At 35.1% G+C, this 22438-nt stretch overlaps 1 protein-coding gene across 1 annotated transcript in view; it reads left to right on the top strand.

The window, feature by feature from the left end:
* Positions 1-486: 486 nt before the first annotated feature.
* Positions 487-22438, top strand: part of cers6 (ceramide synthase 6) — a 40665-nt gene continuing 18713 nt past the window's right edge. The window contains exons 1-3 of the mRNA XM_079426476.1: positions 487-753; positions 9136-9241; positions 14506-14636. Coding sequence (XP_079282602.1) covers positions 584-753; positions 9136-9241; positions 14506-14636 — 407 coding nt within the window. The 5' untranslated portion in view covers positions 487-583. The remainder of the gene's footprint in view (positions 754-9135; positions 9242-14505; positions 14637-22438) is intronic.

The following is a 22438-nucleotide window of genomic DNA, read 5'->3' as shown; positions in this document are numbered from 1 at the left end:
AAAACGATATTAATCACACATGCTTTGTACTATCGTAAACAAAAAAATACATTTTATATCTGAGAAACAGGTTATAAACAGGTTATAAAAGTAGCCTACACTTCCATAATGTACTTCTATTTTCGCACACTGATTTTGTACTTTATATACTAAAAATTATTCTTTACTACGTCTTAAAATAAAATGCGCTTTTAACATATTATCTGTGCATTTAAAAAAAAATGTTTTTAGTTCACGTGCAGTACTTGAACCCATCTTTCATGCACTCAAGTGTTATACAAGAGATAGTATGTTAAAAGTGCATTTTGGTTCATAATTGAGGGTGAGTAAATAACGACAGAGGAATATATATATAAATTTTAAAAAATCAAGAACTGTTCCTTTAAACGACGCTTTTATGATTGACAAGCGCACGGACCAATCAGCGTCGCGGAGGAGGAGCGCGTCAGCCGCGTTCTACTTCCCTACATTGAAGAGAGCGCAGCCGCTTCCATCATCATCATCATCATCATCACACTGGACCTGCACAGATCAGCCGCGTCGCAAGCCACTGACTGCACATCAGACTTCAGATCCGCTGGAAATGGCAGGGATCCTGGCGTGGTTCTGGAACGAGAGGTTCTGGCTCCCGCACAACGTAACCTGGGCTGACTTAAAAAACACAGACGAGTCCACCTTTCCACAAGCAGAGGATCTGTATCTGGCGTGTCCTTTAGCATTCTGCATGTTTATGATCCGGCTGGTGTTTGAGAGGTACGTGTCACATCTTCATCACCACCATCATCATCATCATCATCATCACTGATGAAGATGCGCTCAGGGTTCATCCTCAGCTGATGATGGGACAGGTTTGTGTGAATCAGGACAATGACAGGAACCCAATATGGCCCATCTTCTGGAATAATAATATTTATGATGAAAGTAGGTCAGTGCCTCTCTTTGATGTGTAGATCATTCTTAGGTGTGCCATCTATTTCTGTTTTTATACCAAATCTGAAGTTTGAGGATCTCCACTGACTCCTAACACTACTGTATGGGGTAAGTTGTCACAAAGGGAACCTGTCATTTTTAGCACAAAAACAGGAAAACATTAACTCCATGAAGCCAAAATTGAGTTTAATATGTTAATGTCATGTAAATGCAGTAACCCTATTGATGACTGGCGATATGCTTGTATTAATCTGAATTTTGGGTCATCTTGTTTGAAAATATTTACAAACATTTAAAAGAAACGTCATGGCTTACATTTTTAAGAGTCTCTTGACCTACATTTTGCTGTTCATCACATCTTTTTCAGCCATACCTACTCTGACATAATTTTTAATAATAAAAAAAAAAAAAATTATACTCGCCAAGCTGCTTTTATTTATTCTAAAATACAGTAAAATGGTAATATTGTGACAATTTTTTTTTATAATAAAAAAAAAATAATTTTAGGAAAACGTGGTATTTTTTTCAGGATTCTTTGATGAATAGAAAGTTCAAAAGAACAGCATTTTTCTGAAATGGAAATATTTAAAATATATTATTAATATAAAAAAAAATTACAAATATCTTTACTGTCAGTTTACAGTTTTTTTTACAATCACTTTGCTACTATTTTCAGAAACTTGATGTCATTTTTCACAACTCTAGACTCAAAACGGTTATCACTTGTACCACAGGCTGTCTAATGTTCAAAATATTGCATTGTGCATTCACATCTTTAAAGAAATCTTGCGCAATCATTGGTTCAAAAAACAAATTTACTGTGAAAAACCATTGAAACGTAACTATAGATCACCCACACACAACCGATAGTTCCACTGTGTCATTGTTCGTACAATCATTAAATATTGTATTACAAAATAGGTGATACAGGTTTCATTATGGTACTACATGTACAGTAAATACATCTCTGTAAAAGTACTGCAGAGAGAATACTACAGACACAGTGGAATCATTGAACAAAGTTTGTAATATATTGATGCAAAACACTACAGTACAATCACAACATAGGTTTATTTGGATCAAAGCAAAAATACAGTAATTAGCTATGAAATAGAAAAGAAAGTACTGTAAAACATCAAATGCAGTGCTCCTCAACTTGCTTGTACTGGAAGAAACAAAACAGGAGTGAATACTGTACTTCTACATTGTCATCAACTCTGTGTTGTGGATTTGGCAAAATTTCAGTCGGGTTAAGGAAGGGAGAGTATGGGGGTAAATACAGGGTGGTAAATTGTGCATGGGCCTGAAACCATGCTTGCACCACTTGAGCATGATGGAACCTGACATTGTCCCACACAATGACATAGGTCACACCTTCAGCTCTACAAACCTGATCGAGCTCATCAAGAAAGGTGAAGGAGAGCTGCATTATATGGTCCAATATGAGGTCTGCATCCCACCACACCATCATCTGATATAGCCGCACACATGATAATGTTGGCCCCACGTTGTCCAGGTACTTGGTTGGTTGCCCGCTGGCCAATGAAATTCCGACCTCTCCTCCTTGTTTTGACCAGATTAAAACCTGCCTCATCCAAATATATGAATTTGTGATGGTCATCATCAGCATCCAGCTCCATCACCCTCTAAAAATACATTTTGGAAAGAGATTATTGTACAATGTAGAATTTTTGGGAATGTTTTTAACAGCCATCTTGAAACTGAACTTACCTGAACGTACTCAGTCCTCATTTGCTTCACTCTGTCTGCATTTCTTTCGAAAGGCACACGGTATAGTTGTTTTATAGATACCTGGTGCCTTTTCAGTATGTGTGCAATAGTCGGCAAACTTATGGATCCCACATTGTTGAACATGTCTTCATTGTCCAAGATATGCTGGCGAATTTCTGTAAGGCGAATATCATTTCTGGCTCGAATCAAATCGACCACAGCCTGCTCTTGTTGGTCAGTTAGAATTTTGCCTCTGCCTCCACTATTTGGCCTGGTCACAATTCTACAGGGGACATTAGAGTAAGAAGACACTTGGTCACATCACCTATTCGGTGATACACATTGGTATGCAGTCATTTGACAATTGAGAGTAGCATAATGTTTAGTGCATGCTGATAACGTACCGGTTCTCATTGCGGAAAGTTCTGATTGAGGCCACGGTTGACCTTCTGAGGTTTGGTTGTATCATTGTAGCCGCCTCAGTCATTGTCATGCCATGATTTATGACATGGTCTACAACTATTGCCCGAATTTCATTGGACACTCTATGCTGTTGCTGCCGCTGTCTTGGGCCGTGGCCTTGTCCTCTACCACGTTCCCCCACACCTCTCAAACGAGGCCCACGACCACCTCTCAGAAGGGGTGCCTGTCCTCTACCACGTTCCCCCACACCTCTCAAACGAGGCCCACGACCACCTCTCAGAAGGGGTGCCTGTCCTCTACCACGTTCCCCCACACCTCTCAAACGAGGCCCACGACCACCTCTCAGAAGGGGTGCCTGTCCTCTACCACGTTCCCCCACACCTCTCAAACGAGGCCCACGACCACCTCTCAGAAGGGGTGCCTGTCCTCTACCACGTTCCCCCACACCTCTCAAACGAGGCCCATGACCACCTCTCAGAAGGGGTGCCTGTCCCCTGCCATTCCTTTGACCAACATGTCTTCCTCGTCTTCCTCCCACCACTGCTTGACCTCCATTGTGACCTGGATCACCTGCTGGCTCCATGTTACGTATCACTATGCTCTTGCAATTGGATCCCAATCAACTCTTTATATACTCATTCCACAATGTGCACTCAATCATCAGTAACGAGTTGGCAGAATTGGACAAGCAATTACAAGGGCCTGCATCTATACAGTGCAGTACTGTCAATACTGTAAATAGTCTGAAAAGGTGGTGCAGTATATGGGACCATAGACACAGTGTCTGATGAAGCATTATGATAAAATATTAGGCTACATCCATGGATATTGTAGTCTAATTGGTTCATGCTCCACGCTAATTGGTGACAATGAATCTCGTTACAGTATCTTGAAACTTTCATGATTTAAACATGGAAGATTGTTTGTCTGTTTCCATACAACTATGCATTAAGAGTAATGCAACAGTTACTTATCATTTTGAGCAGTTGTATCAATTGATAGTTAGATCATTGTTAGGAAATGAATAGACACTCATTTGAAATGTAATGTGTGAATTGCCTTTTGAAATAGTAGTACTTTGATGTTAAGTTGTGTCATATTGAAGAGGTGATTTTTGTTGAATGAACAAATGATCTAAGTTTTATGTGTATTGTATCCAAGCAATTGAGAAAAGGGTTAGAGTTTTGAAAAATGTGCATTTTGATCATTGGTTGTGAGTTTTGTGTCTAGAGTTGTGAAAAATGACATCAAGGTTCTGAAAATATTAGCAAAGTGATTGTAAAAAACTGTAATACAACCTTGCTGAATAAATGTATTAATTTCTGTAAAAGACAAAAAAACAATATTGACCTCAGTTTTTGTATATATAGGTAATTATAAATTAGGTAAATGTACTCATATTATATTATACTCATGATATGTCAGCTCATGTGAATTGAAAATATATTATTTGAGATTTTAACATAATTTTCTTCATTTTAAGTAGGTGCTGTTAGTAGCTAGTAACACTAAAAAAACTATAATATAATATACAAAATAAAATGTGTAATTCTTATTTATATTTATAAAAATATGTATATTAAATATTGGACACATTATTTTTGCACTTTATGTTGTTGAAACATAAGTGATAGAGAATGAATAAAAGTGAGGGAAAAATGAAAGTGGGAGATGCACCCAAACCTTTTTGAACAGTCAAAATAATCAAAACTAATTTTTTTTACAGAACCAGTGTTAGGTTTGCATCCAACAGACCAAAGCCACTGCTAGAGAAACAAGCTTTTGTGCGTTTGGACTTTTGACTACTTACTGACATATAGCCTCTTCCCCATGTGACAACTAGCCCCGGTCTCCCCTATATTGCTGTCATATGCTTGAGATTAGATAATAAAACCAGTCAGTGTGCACTTGATATCAACAGTAAATCATGCTTTCCAGTGAGCTATGAAACTTAGACATTAATTTTGCGCTATTATGAGTTTTGACATCTGAAAATGTGTTGCCGTTCAATGTCACGAAAGCAGCAGTTTTGACATATTCCCTGCGGGACGGCACAGTGTCAGGTTTTGTGTTTATGTATGCCACAGACCATCTGCTCTTCACCTTCATCTGACAGGGTTCTTCAGATCTCTCCAGCTGAATTTTGGTCTTCATAGTTTGAAGGTGAAATATACTGTCAGGGTCTCCTCTGGGATTGTGTCTAGGGAGGAAGACGGTTCTGCTAAAACATATTTTATTATCAGAGTTTGTGTTTAATAGTTTAATAGTGTTTAATGGACCGTCTGAAACCTTAGGATATGAGTATACATATAACAAACCATTACAGAATAATAAAAAGCTATCAGTGTTCAACTGAAACATCTTGATAAAAGATCTCGTGGTCTTCACTGTGGCATCACTTGACTTCCTCTGTGGAAAGAGGACACATTATCTGAAGTACAAACATCCTCTTCCATCCTCCTGCGTTCCACAATCGCTGTAAATTTTTATGATGAGCAACAGCCCATTTATGGCATTTCAGCCCCACAAAAGCAAACAGCGCACAGGCCTCAAATCAATCCAGCCGCCCATAACCTTATCGCAGCTCTTCAGCTTTATGTAAGAATCATTTCTACAGCATTTTCTTCATGTGAGGGCTCTTAATTGGATGAGATTATTAATTAAATGGCAGAAGCTCATTAGAACCTCCATTTCCATTCTTGTGACATCTTACTTTCCCAGACTTGAGATGCCAGTTCATCTCTAAGCTTTGAGATGTATCTTTGTTTACCAAGGCTGCATTTATTTGATTAAAAATACAGTTAAAAACAATAATATTGTGAAATATTATTACAATATAAAATTAAAGTTTTCTATTCAAATGTAATTTATTCATGTGATGTAAAGCTGAATTTTTAGCATCGTTTCTCATGTCTACAGTGTCACATGATCCTTCACAAATCATTTTAATAGGCTGATTATCAGTGTTGAAAACATTGTTTTATTTATACTTAATATTTTTGATAAATACAAAGTTCAAAATAACATCATTTATTTGAATTAGAAATATTTTGCAACATAATAAAAGCCTTAATTAAAATTCCTGAGCTGTAGCAATTTAAAGCAGCCTTGCTGAATTAAAATAATTTAAAATTATTAAAATTATAAAAAAATAATAATTTAATATATTATGAATTAAAATAACAATTTAAAACATTCTTAGCCATTTATGTTTTGAAGCACCTGTTCAAAAACAAAAAAATTGAGTGTATTTATATAAAAGTGTATATCAGACTTTCAGGCCTTGCCCAAATACCCATACTTGCAGTCTTTGCACTTGACCACTTGACTACTTAAATGACATATTTCCTGTGTTTGGCCCAAGTGTTCAAGTGAGGATGAAGACCACAAGTGTGTGTCGAACTTTTCATTACCTGATGGGACACACTTATGGTATTGTAAAAATGCAAGCGTTTACACAACTTTATTTTAATTTTAAATACTTTGCATTTTAAAATCAACTTCTAAATGTCTGTTCAGTAGTCCCTATAACATGACATAATTTTCATTTGTGGTGCTTCTAATTAAATGATAAAAAGCTATTGCAAATGTTGTACAAAATAAATATCACCAGTACTCATCTTTGCACCAATAAAACGTAAAAATACAGTTTTTCTACCAAATAATTTGAAATATCTAATTATTATTCATATTTAACTTACATTGGAAATGTTTCTGTGACCTCTCGCAAGATCTCGGCAAAAAGTCTCACGATTTATTTCCAGATCACGATGCATGATGGGATACACTTAGCCTTACATAGTGTGGGTTTAGTGTGTGTTAAGGGCACTGCGCTTTGCTGTTTTTAAGACCTGGGAGAGTCTTGCGCACTTACTTCCTGTGCGCACACGCTCTCAAGTGGCCAAGACCGCAAGTGTGGGTATTTGGACAAAGCCTTAGAAATATGCTCTGATCAAGCGAAGACACTTATTATTTTATACTTTTTTTGAAAATAGGCTCATTTTCCAACTCCTCAAGAGTTAAACGGTTGAGTTTTACAATTTTTGAGCCGATCTCTGGGTCTGGCGGTAACACTTTTAGCTTAGCTTAGCATAGATCATTGAATCGGATTAGACCATTAGCATCTCGCTCAAAAATGACCAGAGTTTCGATATTTTTGCTATTAAAAACTTGACTCTTCTGTAGTTACATCGTGTACTAAGACTGATGAAAAATGAAAAGTTGCGATTTTCTAGGCCGATATGGCTAGGAACTATGCTCTCATTCCGGCGTAATAATCAAGGAACTTTGCTGCCGTACCGTGTGTGCAGCAGGCGCAATTATTTCGAAAATCTTTGGTCATTTTTGAGCGAGATGCTAATGGTCTAATCCGATTCAATGATCTATGCTAAGCTAAGCTAAAGTGCTACCGCCAGACCCAGAGATCGGCTGAATGCATTCGAAAATGGTAAAACTCAACCATTAAACTCTTGGGGAGTTGTAAAATGAGCCTATTTTCAAAACAAACAATTTTCCTTTAATTATAGCTTATTTACACAACAACTAGAAAATGAAGAGGATGTAAATAAAGAGTTAGCCACTGCTAGATTGAGTTCGCTTACATGTAGACGTCAAAACGTTCAGAGAACATTCAGAAATAATGTTTTTATAACTAAAAATGTTCTTGGAACTAGGGATGAAACGATTAACGGCGAGCCGGTTGAAAATCAATTAATATATGTGATGATTCAAATCAGTTGAGATGCTAAACAAATCAGGATTCAGTTAGAGTTTATATGAATGTATGTCTGAGGGGAACATCACTTGCCTCTGTATAATACATATTAAAGTTCATAAGTGCAGTGCTGCTTTGTTTACAGCGGAAACCAAGGAAATGCTTTAAGCGCCACCTGCTGGCAGAGAGTGAACCTGCGTCTCATTCAGCTCGTCTGCTGTTTCGGTTTCATGCAAATTTTGAAATTAGACAATCTAACTTAGATTAAAAACTGCTCATGTATGCAGCATCTTTGGATCATGATTAAAATGCAGTGGTTGCCTCTAATTGTAAATGGAAAGAGCACAGACAAAGCCTTATTTTGATTATATGAAGAGATTTATTTCATTTGTTTTACTTATTTATTTGATTTGTTTCAATATAGTTTAGTTATTTAGGCTACGTTTACATTATATTTCAATTTTGTTATTTAGTATACACTTTTATCCAAAGCAACTTACAAATGAGGAGATTAGAAGCAATCGAAACCAACAAAAGAGCAATGATATGCAAGTGCTGTATTAGTATGTTTCAATTTCACAAAGAAATGTGGAGCATTTTGTCCAAACAATAATAAAAGGACACATTTAATTGATCACTTGTCTTAAATCTCATTTTGTTAAAAAAATAAATAAAAATCGGGATCATGAGTGAATCGTTACATCCCTACTTGGAACATATTTTTAGGAACAGGTTGTAAAGAGAAGAATCTATTAAATGATTAACAAATAAGCACTATTTTCTAATGTTTGTTTGAAATATTTTAGTAGTTTAACATTTTATATTGCTATTGTGATAAACGAAATATGACTTTCATAAACAGTGAGTTTGGTACTTAGATTAAGACAAGGATATGAAAATGGACTGCATAGTAGCAATGACCCATGAAATGTTTCTTCTGGTTGTTGTTCTTTTTTAACATTCTCATTATCAGATCGACAAGTAGAGTCACATTAGCATAACAATACCAACTGTAATGCAGTCTGTCTGATCAGCAGCTGTTTATTTCCTAATACACCGATGTTTATCAGAGCTTCGCAAAAGCAGCCAGTCAGCTGCAGAAAAGCCAAATGTGTACAGCTGGCCTGTGAGGTTTAACGCGCCGTCTCTGAAGATTCGGCAAGACTGCCGCAGTGATTGCACACAGGAGGATTTCTTTAGCCACCCGCTGATTTACCTCAGAGGTTCCCTTTGAATATTGATTTTTAATGCAGCCTGTATTTCGGAATTAAGTTGGCAGGCATTGATATTACAAGATATAAATCTAATAAAGCGTTCTTTGTTATTGGTTGTTTTAGGTTTATTGCAAGGCCATGTGCACTAGGTCTGAAAATCCAGGCCAACGGGCCGCAGAAAGCTCAGCCCAACGCCATTCTGGAGAAGGTCTTCACTGCCATCACCAAGGTAAAGACCATGTTTCTTACCACAGTTAAAGAGGATTTATTGCTTCAGGAGGAGCAACACAACACAGTTTTGAGCCGTTTACTGCTATTATAAATGGCAGGAACTGTGGTTTGATAAAATAGTTTCAGTAGGACAGCAGGAACTAATAGATATGTGCATTTAACAGAATATTAATACAAACATAACACCTTCAAGTATTTCGCTGTTAAATTATTGGTGTTTTCACTGCATTATTATTATTATTATTAACCCGTGTGCATCATTATAACAGTTACACTTACAAATGCGTCAAAAATGGTCATTAAAAATATTTGAGCAACATCAGTTATGTTCATAACTACAAAAAACTAATTTAATAAATTTCAGGATTTTAACCCTTTAAATGCTAGTTTGTTTACATAATGTCACTGCTGTTTATGAAGAAAAAATTATTTTCCTTATACTAAACGGCAGGCAGAATTTTTTATTTTTGATAATTAGAAACAAACTTAATTTTGCATTATTTTTTGTGCAGTGTCAGAATAAAAAAAAAAACATTCACACACAAATTTCTCCATACCAACACACCCAAACAATTATAATTATATTAATTCAATTGGCCTTTTTTCAGCAGAAACAGGAAAAAATAAATAAAATAATTAGCTCCATAGGCCAGACCTTAGAAAATGGTGCCATTGGGTGGAAAATAGTAATGTTAAGTGTTAAAAGTAGTAAAAATTTAATTGATAAATATTAAAAACACCAGGTAGACATGTAATTAATGTTAAAAACTTGAAACTTTAAATATAATGTGTTAGTACTGGCCTGCAAATCAAATTAACTGAACATTTTCCTTCTGTATTAGATTGAAATGTCTTATTGAGTTATCCAGCCGAGAGAAGCGAGTGTTTTATCTTGTCAATATTGTCGTTTCATTTATATTAATGGCATAAAAGACAGTGGCAGGTCATTTACGAGGCGTAATGATCTGATAGTTTGACACTTATCCATTTTAGTTGTATTTAAAAGGACACTTCACCCAAAAATCTTAATTCTGTCATTATCTCACCCTCGTGATGTTGTCTTTAGTGTTTAACAGAAGAAACAAAGTAATACAGGATAGAACAACAGTGAACTATCACTTGAATGACAAACAGGCTGTGTTTGTGCATTAATACTGTACCTCACCTACTGTAGGTGAAATGATGCTCACATGAAACAGACGAGGACGATAACATAGAGAACTCAGGTGAAGTTTCATTTACAACAGCGATAATCCAAAAACATCAACTATGAATTAAATCCAAGACCTGAAACAAAACATAAACTATGAGCTTGACTATAAACAATAATATTGAACTGCATACATGCTTCAATACACAACAAATAATGGCAAACATGAGAGCTTAAATACAAGACTATGGATTAATCACATGACATTAACAACCAATAAGAAAACGGAAATTCTAAATAAGATAACAAGATAAATGAATATGGACCAATGAGAGAACAGAGGCAGGAACAGGAGGTCACATGACATGAAAAGGAACACATGACTAAAAGACACACATACTGTATGTAAATTATATTAAAATATATTTTTTTTATTAAAAAATGAAAAAAAACAAAGATTTTTAGTCAAATGTAAAAAACTAGTATTTAAGGAACAGTTAAAAAAATATTCTTGCTGGTGCTGAAATGAATCATGATGTTGAAAAGCTTTTTATCAGCCATTTATCTTTTAAAGAATTGTTCAATTATGCAGTAACGTGATTAAAACCTGCAGAGACTGTGAATCAGAATCGAACTGAAACGCTTCTCACAGTCACTGAAACGAGAGACGCCTCAATTACAGCGAATCACATTAGTGTAAGTGAACAGAACTATTCCTACATTCACTACGGTACTGTGAGTGTTTCGTTACTATCACCTCCACTGAGTTGAATCAGTATTTAATGTGAGTTCATCTATCTTGAATCAAATGTAAGTGCTCTTACTGATGTTCAATTGGGAACGAGGCCAACAGAGTTTAATCCACAGCGTGAACTTCTGAACTAAAGCAGAGCAGCGGTTGCCATGTAAAAGATGAATAATGTTTCACCTTTTGAGCCCTTGTCTTGAAAGAAAGCGAGTGGTGTTGATGGTGACGGCTGTATGGAGTGACAGTACAGGTAATCGCAGTCTCAGAGCGATAGCGTGGCTCTTTGACGTGTGTGGCTTTATCAGCGCTCATGTGCAATGACGCATCGCCACTATTTTTAACCACAACAGAACTAAGTTTCCTTGACAAATGCTCAGATTCTCAAACACACGAGATCCAGACACGCTTTAAGAATAAAAAGACAATTCCTGCCTGAATCGGAGCTGTGCAGAGAGACAGAGAGACCTCAGGGGAAGCTCATCTAGCTGGCATGTTAGCAGATGCAACCGTCTAATTGGAAACTGATTGAGTTTGGATGAAATCCATTAGTGATAGACATCAGTTTCGGGGCTGTTATTTTTAGAATAAAAACAGTACATGTTCATTTAGTGTACAATCATTTTCTATTCTGACGACTTCTTCAAAGAAGAGACTCTTTTTGGCCAAAGGAATCATGAAGGGATTTATTTTACTGTAATGACCATATATTATCCTGCTTTAAAGAGGTCATATGATGCGATTTCAAGTTTTCTTTTCTCTTTGGAGTGTTACAAGCTGTTCGTGCAGAGATAAGATCCCTGAAGTCGTAAAGACTAAAGTCTCAAACCCAAAGAGATATTCATTATAAAAGTTAAGACTTGTCCACGCCTTCCTAAAACGGCTCATTCAAACACGCCCCCACATGTCTACATCACTGTGTGGGGAGATTTGCAAAACACCGCCTAAATGTTCATGCAATGAAAGAAGGCGGAGCTATTATTCTCGCTGTAGTGTTGTTGGTTGGAGATGCTGTGTTTCATTGTGAAAGTGAAAGTACTTTGTTTGGGCTTCCAAAAGAGGACACAACTAGAAATCAGTGATTAAGTTGTATTTACAACACTGTTCCAGAACAGTTCAACCCAAATATTAGAGTGTGTGCAGCGCATTTCCTGAACCTGAGAGAGTAACGTTAGCCTACAATGCTAGCTGTAGCAATGCAGCACAAAGGCTGTTTCTATAAAGTGGGGCAATTCCAACTTTGCAAGGACAGTCTGCCGCTTCTGACTCACAGCCTGTAAGTACGTTTTCTTATTTAAAGAATTTGCCACTGACGGTTCAAACGTGAGTTTTGAGCTGTGTAGAGTAGTGCTTGTTGTTTGTCGTTTCTCTGATCACAAATGCAGACATGGTAATGTTTATGCAGCACAATGCAACGCAACGCATAAAAAGACAGTATAAGTCGTTATAATCAGTAATTATGTCCCCACTGGATGCAACAAATACCTCGTTTAAAATGGGTTTTATATTGTTTTTGTGTCGTCGCGCATCGCACTGCATCACAATACGGTAAGGGGCGTAACATTTCCGTCTCACGCTTGAGGTACTCGGCCAATCACAACGCACTGGATAGTTGGCCAATCAGAGCACGCCTCGCTTCTCAGAACGATGAGCTTTGTAAAAATCTATGCGTTTCAGAAAGGCGGGGCATAAAGGAGCAACAATAATGTACATTATGTGGAAAAGAATGTGTTTTTTGAACCTTAAACCGCATAAACACATTGCATTACATCAAATACACAAAATAATGTTCTTTTTTTAGCAACATCATATGACCCCTTTAATAATAATCAAAACAAAAAATAAATTAAGAAAAAAAAGTATGTATTTATACACATATACATACATATATATATATATATATATATATATATATATATATATATATATATATATATATGTATGTATGTATATGTGTATAAATACATACTTTTTTTTCTTAATTTATTTTTTGTTTTGATTATTATTAAAGGGGTCATATGATGTTGCTATATATATGTGTGTGTTTTTATCAAATGAGAGAGAGTTTATTTTCATTTCACTGCAGGTTATTTTCTGTGTAGAACAGTGTATGTGACAAAAATCTTAAATCTTGAATCTTGAACTTCGAAAGCTTTTATTAAACTTGGTTAAAGTTCATTTCAACATTTACTAATCAAAAATCTAAAATTGTTTCTCTTAGTATTATTTCAGGGACTTGACCTAACATGAACTAACGGTGAATAGTTGCATTTTTATTAGTAATTTTTCAACTAATTTGAATTTTAATAACTAATGTATTGCTCATTATAAATGCATTAACTAACATTAATATTACATTAACACTAATATTAATATTACATTATATAGAATAACATCATGTATTATTAACATTAGATATAATTAACTAATGTGACTTTGTGTGTGTGTGTGTGTAAAATATTTTATTGCTAAATGCTACGATAACAAATCATAATCAAGTATAAAATCTCAAACATATACTATGTCTTATGACCGAATTACTGATTTTCAGTAATGTCCTTTAATAGTGCTGCACTCTCAGATAAAAAAGGTACAAAATATGTACCCTAATATGTACATTTTAGTTACTAATACATGCCTTTAAGGTATTTACATGCACCCTTTAGAGGTAAATACAAAGGTGTACCTTTTGAAAAGATTCCGACCCAGTGAAAGTTATTGTACCTTTTTTTCTTGGATTCTTGGATAATAATGTAACTATTATGCTTGCAATTGACATCATTCTAATAGTGTATAATCATCAGCCATTTATACAGATTCATAAATTGTGCATTATGCATTTTGCACACCTGCTAAAGCTGTTTTTGGGCCAAACTCTGCTTTGGTTTTCCTAACGCTCCTTGTTTTACTGAATAAACTTGCATGTGAACTGAATGAACGTATGGCCCCTTTTGTTCAGTCATTGATGGTCAGCAGATCCTCTTTTGTCAATGCAATGCATTTTCTTCGGTGCCATTCTGAGTCGTTCAGACTCAAGTTCAAAGGGGTTCGGTGAGCTTGAAAAAAATCAATGAAACGTGCCTAGAAAGGAGGGAATCATGAATTAGTGCAAGGAAGTGACTGACAATGTTTTGTTCATTTGAAAGATTGGTTCATTCACAATGGAAACCCCAGTACTCCAGACATTACAGCATGCCTGCGCAGCATGACTACGCTCCTATGTGCAGATGGCTTTTTAAAGACAACGGTTTTAAATGTGCACCGAGTGAATTTTTCAAGCTGTTAAATCCACATTGAGGCAGTTTGTTTGTGTTCTGAATGTGGCGGATCTCTGCAGTGACACGCTTCTGTCTGCTGTGTCTTCCAGCACCCCGATGAGAAGAGGTTAGAGGGACTGTCCAAGCAGCTGGACTGGGACGTGAGGACCATCCAACGTTGGTTCAGGCAACGACGCAACCAGGAGAAACCGAGCACACTGGCACGCTTCTGCGAGAGCATGTGAGAATCAGCTGTGTTAAGAAATCTTGTTTTTGTCAGGGCATAATTTGTTATTGTACTGCAGGATGCCTATTGCATTAAAAGTTCATTTTACTTTCATAATATGATGCATTTCTGTGTGAAACAGGATATTCATTGAGAAAAGATGTAGGACAGGACTTGTTCAAAAGTTTGGGGTCGGTAATATTCTTGAAGAATTTTTGGAAAGCCTCTTAAGCTCACCGAGGCTGCATTTATTGGATTAAAAATACAGTATATAAATATATTTTTAAAATGTAATTTAGGTAACACTTTATTTTAAGGTGTCCATAATAAAGAGTAATTACCTAGTTTAGACCTTAGTAGTAGCCGTTGTACTTACATTAAACAAAATGTACTTACCTTGTAACTTTTGATCAATTTAAAGCGTCCTTGCTGAATAAAAGTATTCATTTCTTTAAAAAAATTATTCTGACCCTGAAACTTCAGAACAATAATAGAGTTGATTTTGATTTCATTAACCTGAGGTATTAAAGCCTTTGATTTCATTTGGTTTGTGTTGTTCTCTGTGGGTTTCTGGCCGAGGGAAGCGTGTCTGCATTAGATAGGTGTCACCTGTGTGTGTTATTGTGTACCAGTGTCCACTAGATAGGCGGCATGAGAGCAAGTAGGCCACAGTCTATTCCTGTTTGTCTTTCTTTACCTCTCAATCTTTCTCTCTCTACACTCTCATGTTGTTGCTTGTCTTTGCTCATCCTGTCCACAGCATCTCCTATTCTTGTTCTCCGCATCCTTTCCTCAGTCTCCCATTCCTTAAACATGGATTCAAAGGAATATTTTACCAGTAACAGTGAATAATACAGTAGCTGATGTTCCTGTGCTGCATCATGTCACTCATAGATTTGACCGTCGCTCTTATCGCTGTAAGTCAGCAACTTTTCACCGTTTTGTTCAGAGTTTGTATCCTCAGCGGTGTGATTTGTCGGTTTGTGTCTGATCTCCGGTCGGGTCTGAAAGCCCCAGAGGTTATAGTGATCATCTGATCAGTGCTGAAGCATGACACTGTGCCATTTACTTCAGAGACAATTAAGCCACAGTCTTCAGAGATCACAGAACACGCTCACGTTTGAGTGTAGCCTAATGAGAACCGTGAAATGATGCCTTTCTCTCACAGAATAATAGAGCGACTCTGATTTTTGATGAAGGCACTTTGGAGAGCATGTTTGGTGGCCTTTGAATACTAACTGCGCTGAATAACCTAAGGCTGCACAATTTGGGGGGGAAATCAGATTGCGATATTTCTGATAAAAATTGTGATTTACTTTATAAATTATAAGATTTATTGTGATAAAATGTATTTTTAAAATAAATTAAAATTAAAGAAATTATTTTATTTTTTTATGTGATTTATGTATTTATTTATTTATTGTTTAATTCCAGGTTTGTTGTGCTTGTTTGTAGGGCTGCACAATTTGGCAAACAAGTGATTATATATCAAGATAACTATATAATAATAATTATTATTAAGGTCAGCTTGATATATAATCACTTTTTTGCCAATTTGTTATTATTATTATTATTATTATTATATTAAATATTTTGTATTGTTATTATTACTATATTAAATATTATTATTATTATTGCATTTGTAATTACACTTTAAAAATGTTTTAATTTATTTAAAAAATAATAAATGTGATTAAATAATAATAATAATAACTTTTACAAATTATAATAATAATTTACATAATAATGATAATAATATTTTCAATACAACTGGGAAATTACAATACTGATATTTATGGCTATGTCTTAATTTCTTCATTTTCAAAAGTTAAACCATTGAGTTTTTTATTTCAGTGGAAAACCAGTCTGTTGCACTAGTTTTATATTATTAAAACACATAGTTTAGCTTCTGGATGCTGGATAGAGACACACTGGAATACACCAGACACACTATTTTGCAACTGTATTCTGAAATTCACTCTGGACTACGTCAAAACAAGAAAGTGTCATTCTTATGTTCAGTTAAATTCCCTTCTCTGGATGAGATTGGACGTGCAGCATGATTACAGTCATCTCTGACATTACGCAATAACCGCGTCAGGCTTAACGTCAACAAACACACAGCATCTGGCAGATTTCATACAGCTCTCTGACAAAATACTGACCTGAAACGCACAAAACTGACCACACAATCTGTGGAAATGTTCAAGTCATACGGTGTTTCTATGGAGACTAAAAATATTCCTTATTCTCTGTGGGTGTGGAATAATCCACTCTCTCTGTGAGCTGCGCCTCGCAAAGTGAGAAAGACGATCAAAAAACCCCTGTTGTGTAAAGTCAGTTGAGGTTACACCACTAACGAGAGTCTGGGCTGTAAATGAATCAATGTTTCTTCTCCTTGTGCCAAAAAAAACTAACAAAAACGAGGACAAATACAACTGAACTTTTGTGTGAAAATGTCAACTTATTAAAAATCTAAGCCAAAAAATACAACACTGACAGAATTAGGTTATGTTCAGAGTAGTATATTGCCATACTGTTTACAGTTTGTGCAGTATTTGAGAGGACAATTGCTTAAAAACTAGTCTGACCATCTAGCAGGTAATCAAGGAGTAATCAGTATTACTTTTTAAATTCAAATTAGTTCAAACTAAGCTTTTATGTAATCTTGTAAAGCTTTTTATGTATCTTAAAATAAAAAAAACAAATATATGACTAACTTGTAAGGCCAGTCAAAGCTGTTTATACAACCGGCCTCCAAACCTGTAATAAAGCAATTAAGACAGACTTAAATATTCATATTGTAATATTTAGTTGCATTGTAAAATAAAATTATTATTATTATATTTTTGTATTTTTTAGATTGACAGTGATCTAACATTTGGTTGATTGTTTTTATTTAGTATTAGTAGTAGTAATTTATTATTATCATTATTATTATTTGTAGGGCTGCACTAATTATATATCAATATGACTATAAAATAATGATAATAATTTAGACAATCTTTTCTATTAAATAGATATAATTTGCGGTGATTTATGGGATTGTGGTTTATTATTAATAATAATGATTATTTATAGCGCTGCACTAATTGTATATCAATATGACGAGACAATAAAAATAATAATATAGACAATCTTTTTGATTAAATTCTGTAATTTGCTGTGCTTTATGGTATTGTAGTTTATTATTATTATTATATAGTCATATTGATAAATACTTATCAGTATATTAATATTATTATTACTACTAATGCTGAATATAAATATTAAACCGAATATTAGCTCTCTGTCAAATTAAAAAATGTGATTTTAAATAATAATAATAACAATAATAATATATACAATCTTTTTCATTAAATTGTCATTTGCTGTGGTTTTTGATTCAAAGTTGTTCTATTGGATTTTTTTTTAATCTGTGCGGAGAAATGAATGGGAAAAATACTTAACCAAGGCTGCTGACCAAGTAGGTGATCGCTGATTTGCTAGTTAGTAGATATTGAACCAACCGCAGTCATTGTATATGAATTCTATAGATGAAATCTATAAATTTCACTCAGATGCTGATTTCTCTGACTTTCTCTATCCACCTCCGCCCATGTTTAACTAACCTGTTTCCAGGCAACTGCGATGACCTCTAATTAAGTAAATAACTCCTGCTCGTTTGTTTTTACTATTGATCAAGGAAAAAGCTCAAAATTGCAGTGTGTTAAATTACCAGGATACCAAACAGCAAAAGCAGTCCTTTCATTTCATTATGCCTCAATTGATTATTTTGCCGCTGCTTAACAAAGGCCTAACTGTGCTCAAAAGCCTTCATTAGCCCAACAGTATCTTTCTCTCTCTCAGCCGTTGTTTATGAAGAAGTCTCGTCTCGGTTTAATGGAAGATGCAGTTTGAAGTTGACTCCGTGGTCCATCGCAGTCCTCCAGAAGGGCCTCAGAGGCCTGTCAGGCAAGTTGATCACGGATCAACTACAGAACAGAGCATCTCTGTTTTTGAGGAGACTCAGAGAGAATAGGTGTATCTGGAAGGTCTTTCAAGGTCAGGCTTCAGCTGAAGCCCAGCGGCTCTGATTTGCTGTCTGGTGCTTTCAGTACAGCAGCTGAAAGCAAGACGTCCAAAGCTTCTCAAATAATGACCCGAGAAACACACTGAAAAATGCATCGCTTTCTTCCAATTAGGACTGAGTGCTAGAGCTTGGATAATCCTGATATTATTTCAGCCTTTTGAAACATCATTTCAACCAAACAGTAAGTAGATTCAAACTGTTTAAAGCAAGAAGTAAAATACTAGTTTTAAAATAGTTCAAAATGATCAAGACTTTTTTTTCTACATAGTTTTTCACTAAATGAAAAGGAAAGAATTATATTGGATGGAATTCAATTCACAATTTTATTGATTTATTTATTGATTAATATTATTATTATTTATTTATTTTATACAGATAATATTTTTTTAGAATAAATATTTTTTTTTTTTTGCTAAAATTTAAAGATGGGGTGTGTAATTTTCTTCTTTTTTTCTTTTTTTTAAATAATAATGATATCTTTATTTCAGCTACTTGCCAAGGCACCATTTCACATTTTCATTTAGTTTAACTTGAAGTACTAAAATAACAAACTACTTATTACTGCAAAAATACTACAAATAAAAACTCGCTCAAAATATTAATAAAAATTACAGTAGAATCTCAACAGTGGAATAGCATTTAGTTTTACATTTGTACATTTTAAAGCATATTTTATATTGAATGTAATTATATGTTTCTTTGTTCCTCTTTATTAGCTTGTATGTTTTAAAATGGTATAGAAACAATTTTCAAAAATATATTTTGTACTGTTTTGTATTGTGTGTTCCTTATGGAAGCCCGTTTCCGCCACTGAATAAAAAAATTAAAAAAATTACATTTTATCTCACAATTCTGACTTTTTTTTCTCAGAATTGCGTGATTATAAATTCGCAATTGCGAGTTAAAAAGTCATAATTGTGAAATATAAACTCGCAATTGCGAGACATAAAGTCACAATTCTGAGAAATAAAGTCAGAACTGAGAGAATAAACTCACAATTCAGATTTTTTTTGCGAGAAAATTATCTACATAAAAAAATTGTGGGCTCAAACTAGTTTTTTACCCCTATTTTGTAGTTACTGTACTCTGCTTTTGCATTGTCTACAAAAAGTGAGAAGTCACACTAAGGCAAAAGGCATTAACTCCCACATTATCAATATTTGGTTGCTGATCACCATTTACAAAAACGTTACAGTAACACCTGTATAAAATCTAGTGATCATGGGTTATCTCATATAGGCTATTGCATAGTAATGTGACTGTATTAAAGGTTTTTTTTTTTTTTATCTTAAGCAGACTAAAAGTAAAACGTGACCGTTTTGCACACAATTTATTTGCTATGCTCAGTAACGTAAAAGAATGCTAGACATTGCATAATTGCTTTTATATTGAACTGAATGAAAAAGCCTAATGAATGACTTGTGGATTTATGTGAACGCTAGCAAGCAGGAATAATGCTCAGAATGCTTATGTATCAAACATCTCTGACAACGTTCATCGTCATGGATTGATTTTATCTGGTTACATGAAAAGGTAGGATAAGGATTTAATTGCGAACTGTTAGTAGGCTACTGATTTTATGATTGATCATGCTACGGCATTCGAGTCCACACCATAGACTGTAAAAAAAAAAAGTCCACACACGTCCAACTAGAAGTGACATCCTGGTGAATAATCTGCATTATAAAAAAGAAAAAAAAATCTTTAGGTTATTCATGTTTATGTATTGCTGCCAAGTCTTTACAGTGCTTTGTTATGTGGAGCTGTTTGGTAGATCGTGATCTATATAATTTGTTTGTCTACATCGTAATTTAAATGCGGCAGAATTTAATGGACAGTTAAAAAAAAAGGTAGAACACCGTATAACTCCAAGACGCAACCGTAACTTCATTTTGACGCACAGTAAAACAAAGGCAGAACGCCGTAACTTCAACAAAGCGTTCCAAACAAAGTGAAAGAGCCGTAACTGGTGCTATACGGTGTTCTGCCTTGGTTTCCCCGGGGCTTTTCGAAGTTACGGTTGAGACCACCCATTATTTTCTCGGAAAAACAACGAAATTGACTCATGATAAAGGATGTCTTGAATGTCCCAAAAATATCAATAACTCATTTTCGGCCAAAATCAAAGTTACGGTCTTTTGCCTTTGCACAGCAGTATACTAGAGGTACTAATAAGGTACTGGTATACTGAAAATATGTGTACATATATGTGTAGATATAATATATGAGGACTGTTGAGAGCTTGTCAACAGGAAAACAAGGCAAAACACGGGCATTTTAGGCAATTTAATCCCAACCAGGACACGTCAGAGAAAAAGATAATCTATGGTCACTCTAAGAGAAGTAAAAGCTTCAAGTAAGCTTATCATCAGTAAAAAAAAAAAAAAAAAAAAATTACAAGTAGAGTAGTACTAATACATTTTATGTTGTACAATAAAACATGAAAATATCTTGAGCTCTTATTTCAGGCATTTAGCCAGAAACCCATTCAAAAAACCCATTGACTTTGAGACGATGGAACCTGAAGTTGTTTCTGGGTTTTGCCTACTTAGTCATTTATTCCTTTCAGTGTTGCACATTGGCATCTCTCACTGAATTTGTCTTCCCTTTGTGTGCAAACGACTACCATAAATCTCTAGTGATGGCCTTGCCATCTGTCTTAATAGCAGTGGTTTTCCATAGATGTCCATCAGATGTTATGCAGCACAGCGCTGGAAATGTACAGCTATAAAAAAAAATATTTTATGTCTGATTCTCAATTTTAATATATTTTTATACCTCGGTAAGACGCATGCATTGGCCACATTTTTATATTGTCCGCTCACACCCTGCTCTGGCAGTGTTTTACATGTACGTTTATGCGTGTGGCAGATGCTTTCATCCATTGACATTGAATGTGACGTTGCACTCAGGTTGTGCATTTGATCACTTCATGCATTTCCTGGAAATCTGACTCATGATCTCACCATTGTTAGTGCAGTGCTCTATTGTTTGAGCTTTAGTAGTGTTTTCTTCTTTGAGTTGCATTAACCACTATTTCTCATGCAAAAAAGACAGCAGGCAAAAATCAGCCAAACAGTTTAAAGAGTGGGCTGATTTTGACTCAACACTGAATTCAGCACTCAGTTTTGAGCATACAGTTATCATGAGGTATATGTTAGTTTGTTATTTTTGCTGTGCATATGTTTTTAAGGCTCTTTCAGAGATCTGCAAAGGCCAGTCTAATTCAACAAAAGGTGGCTCTTGGCCCGAAAAGTTTAAGAAACACTTCTCTAGAGTATTCAGACTTGCAGAAGTTGTTGGATGGAAAAAAAATCCAAAAGAATAGGGGAAAAGGTTACATGAATCAGCACTGGAAAGGCTGGTGAGAGAAGCGCGTGTGTGTGTGTGTGTGTGTGTGAGAGTGTGTGTGTTTGGTTTGTGGTGGAACAACTGGTTTAGGGTGACTCATACAGATGACATGTTGAAAAATAGGGCGACTGGTGCAAAGCGTTTTAGAGCAGTGCCTCTCAAATGGTGTTGCTTCAGGACCCAGATTTATTAAAGAGTCATATCATGAAAAATCACATTTTACTTAAATGTTTGAAGGTTTATTACTAGTTTTAAGATGAATTGGACTGCAAAATTAGCATAGCATTTGTGTTTTTTGAAAGTCGGGGCCAATCAAGGGATTTATCTTAACCACTGGAGTATTGAAGTTAATCAAATAATGGCAATTTAAAAAATACTGGATGGTTGGCTATTC

The sequence above is a fragment of the Barbus barbus genome, assembly GCF_936440315.1.
Source record: "Barbus barbus genome assembly, chromosome: 10".
Taxonomy (NCBI): Eukaryota; Metazoa; Chordata; class Actinopteri; order Cypriniformes; family Cyprinidae; genus Barbus; species Barbus barbus.
Note: the sequence above shows the minus strand (reverse complement) of the source record. Positions and strands in the feature narration are given on the sequence as shown.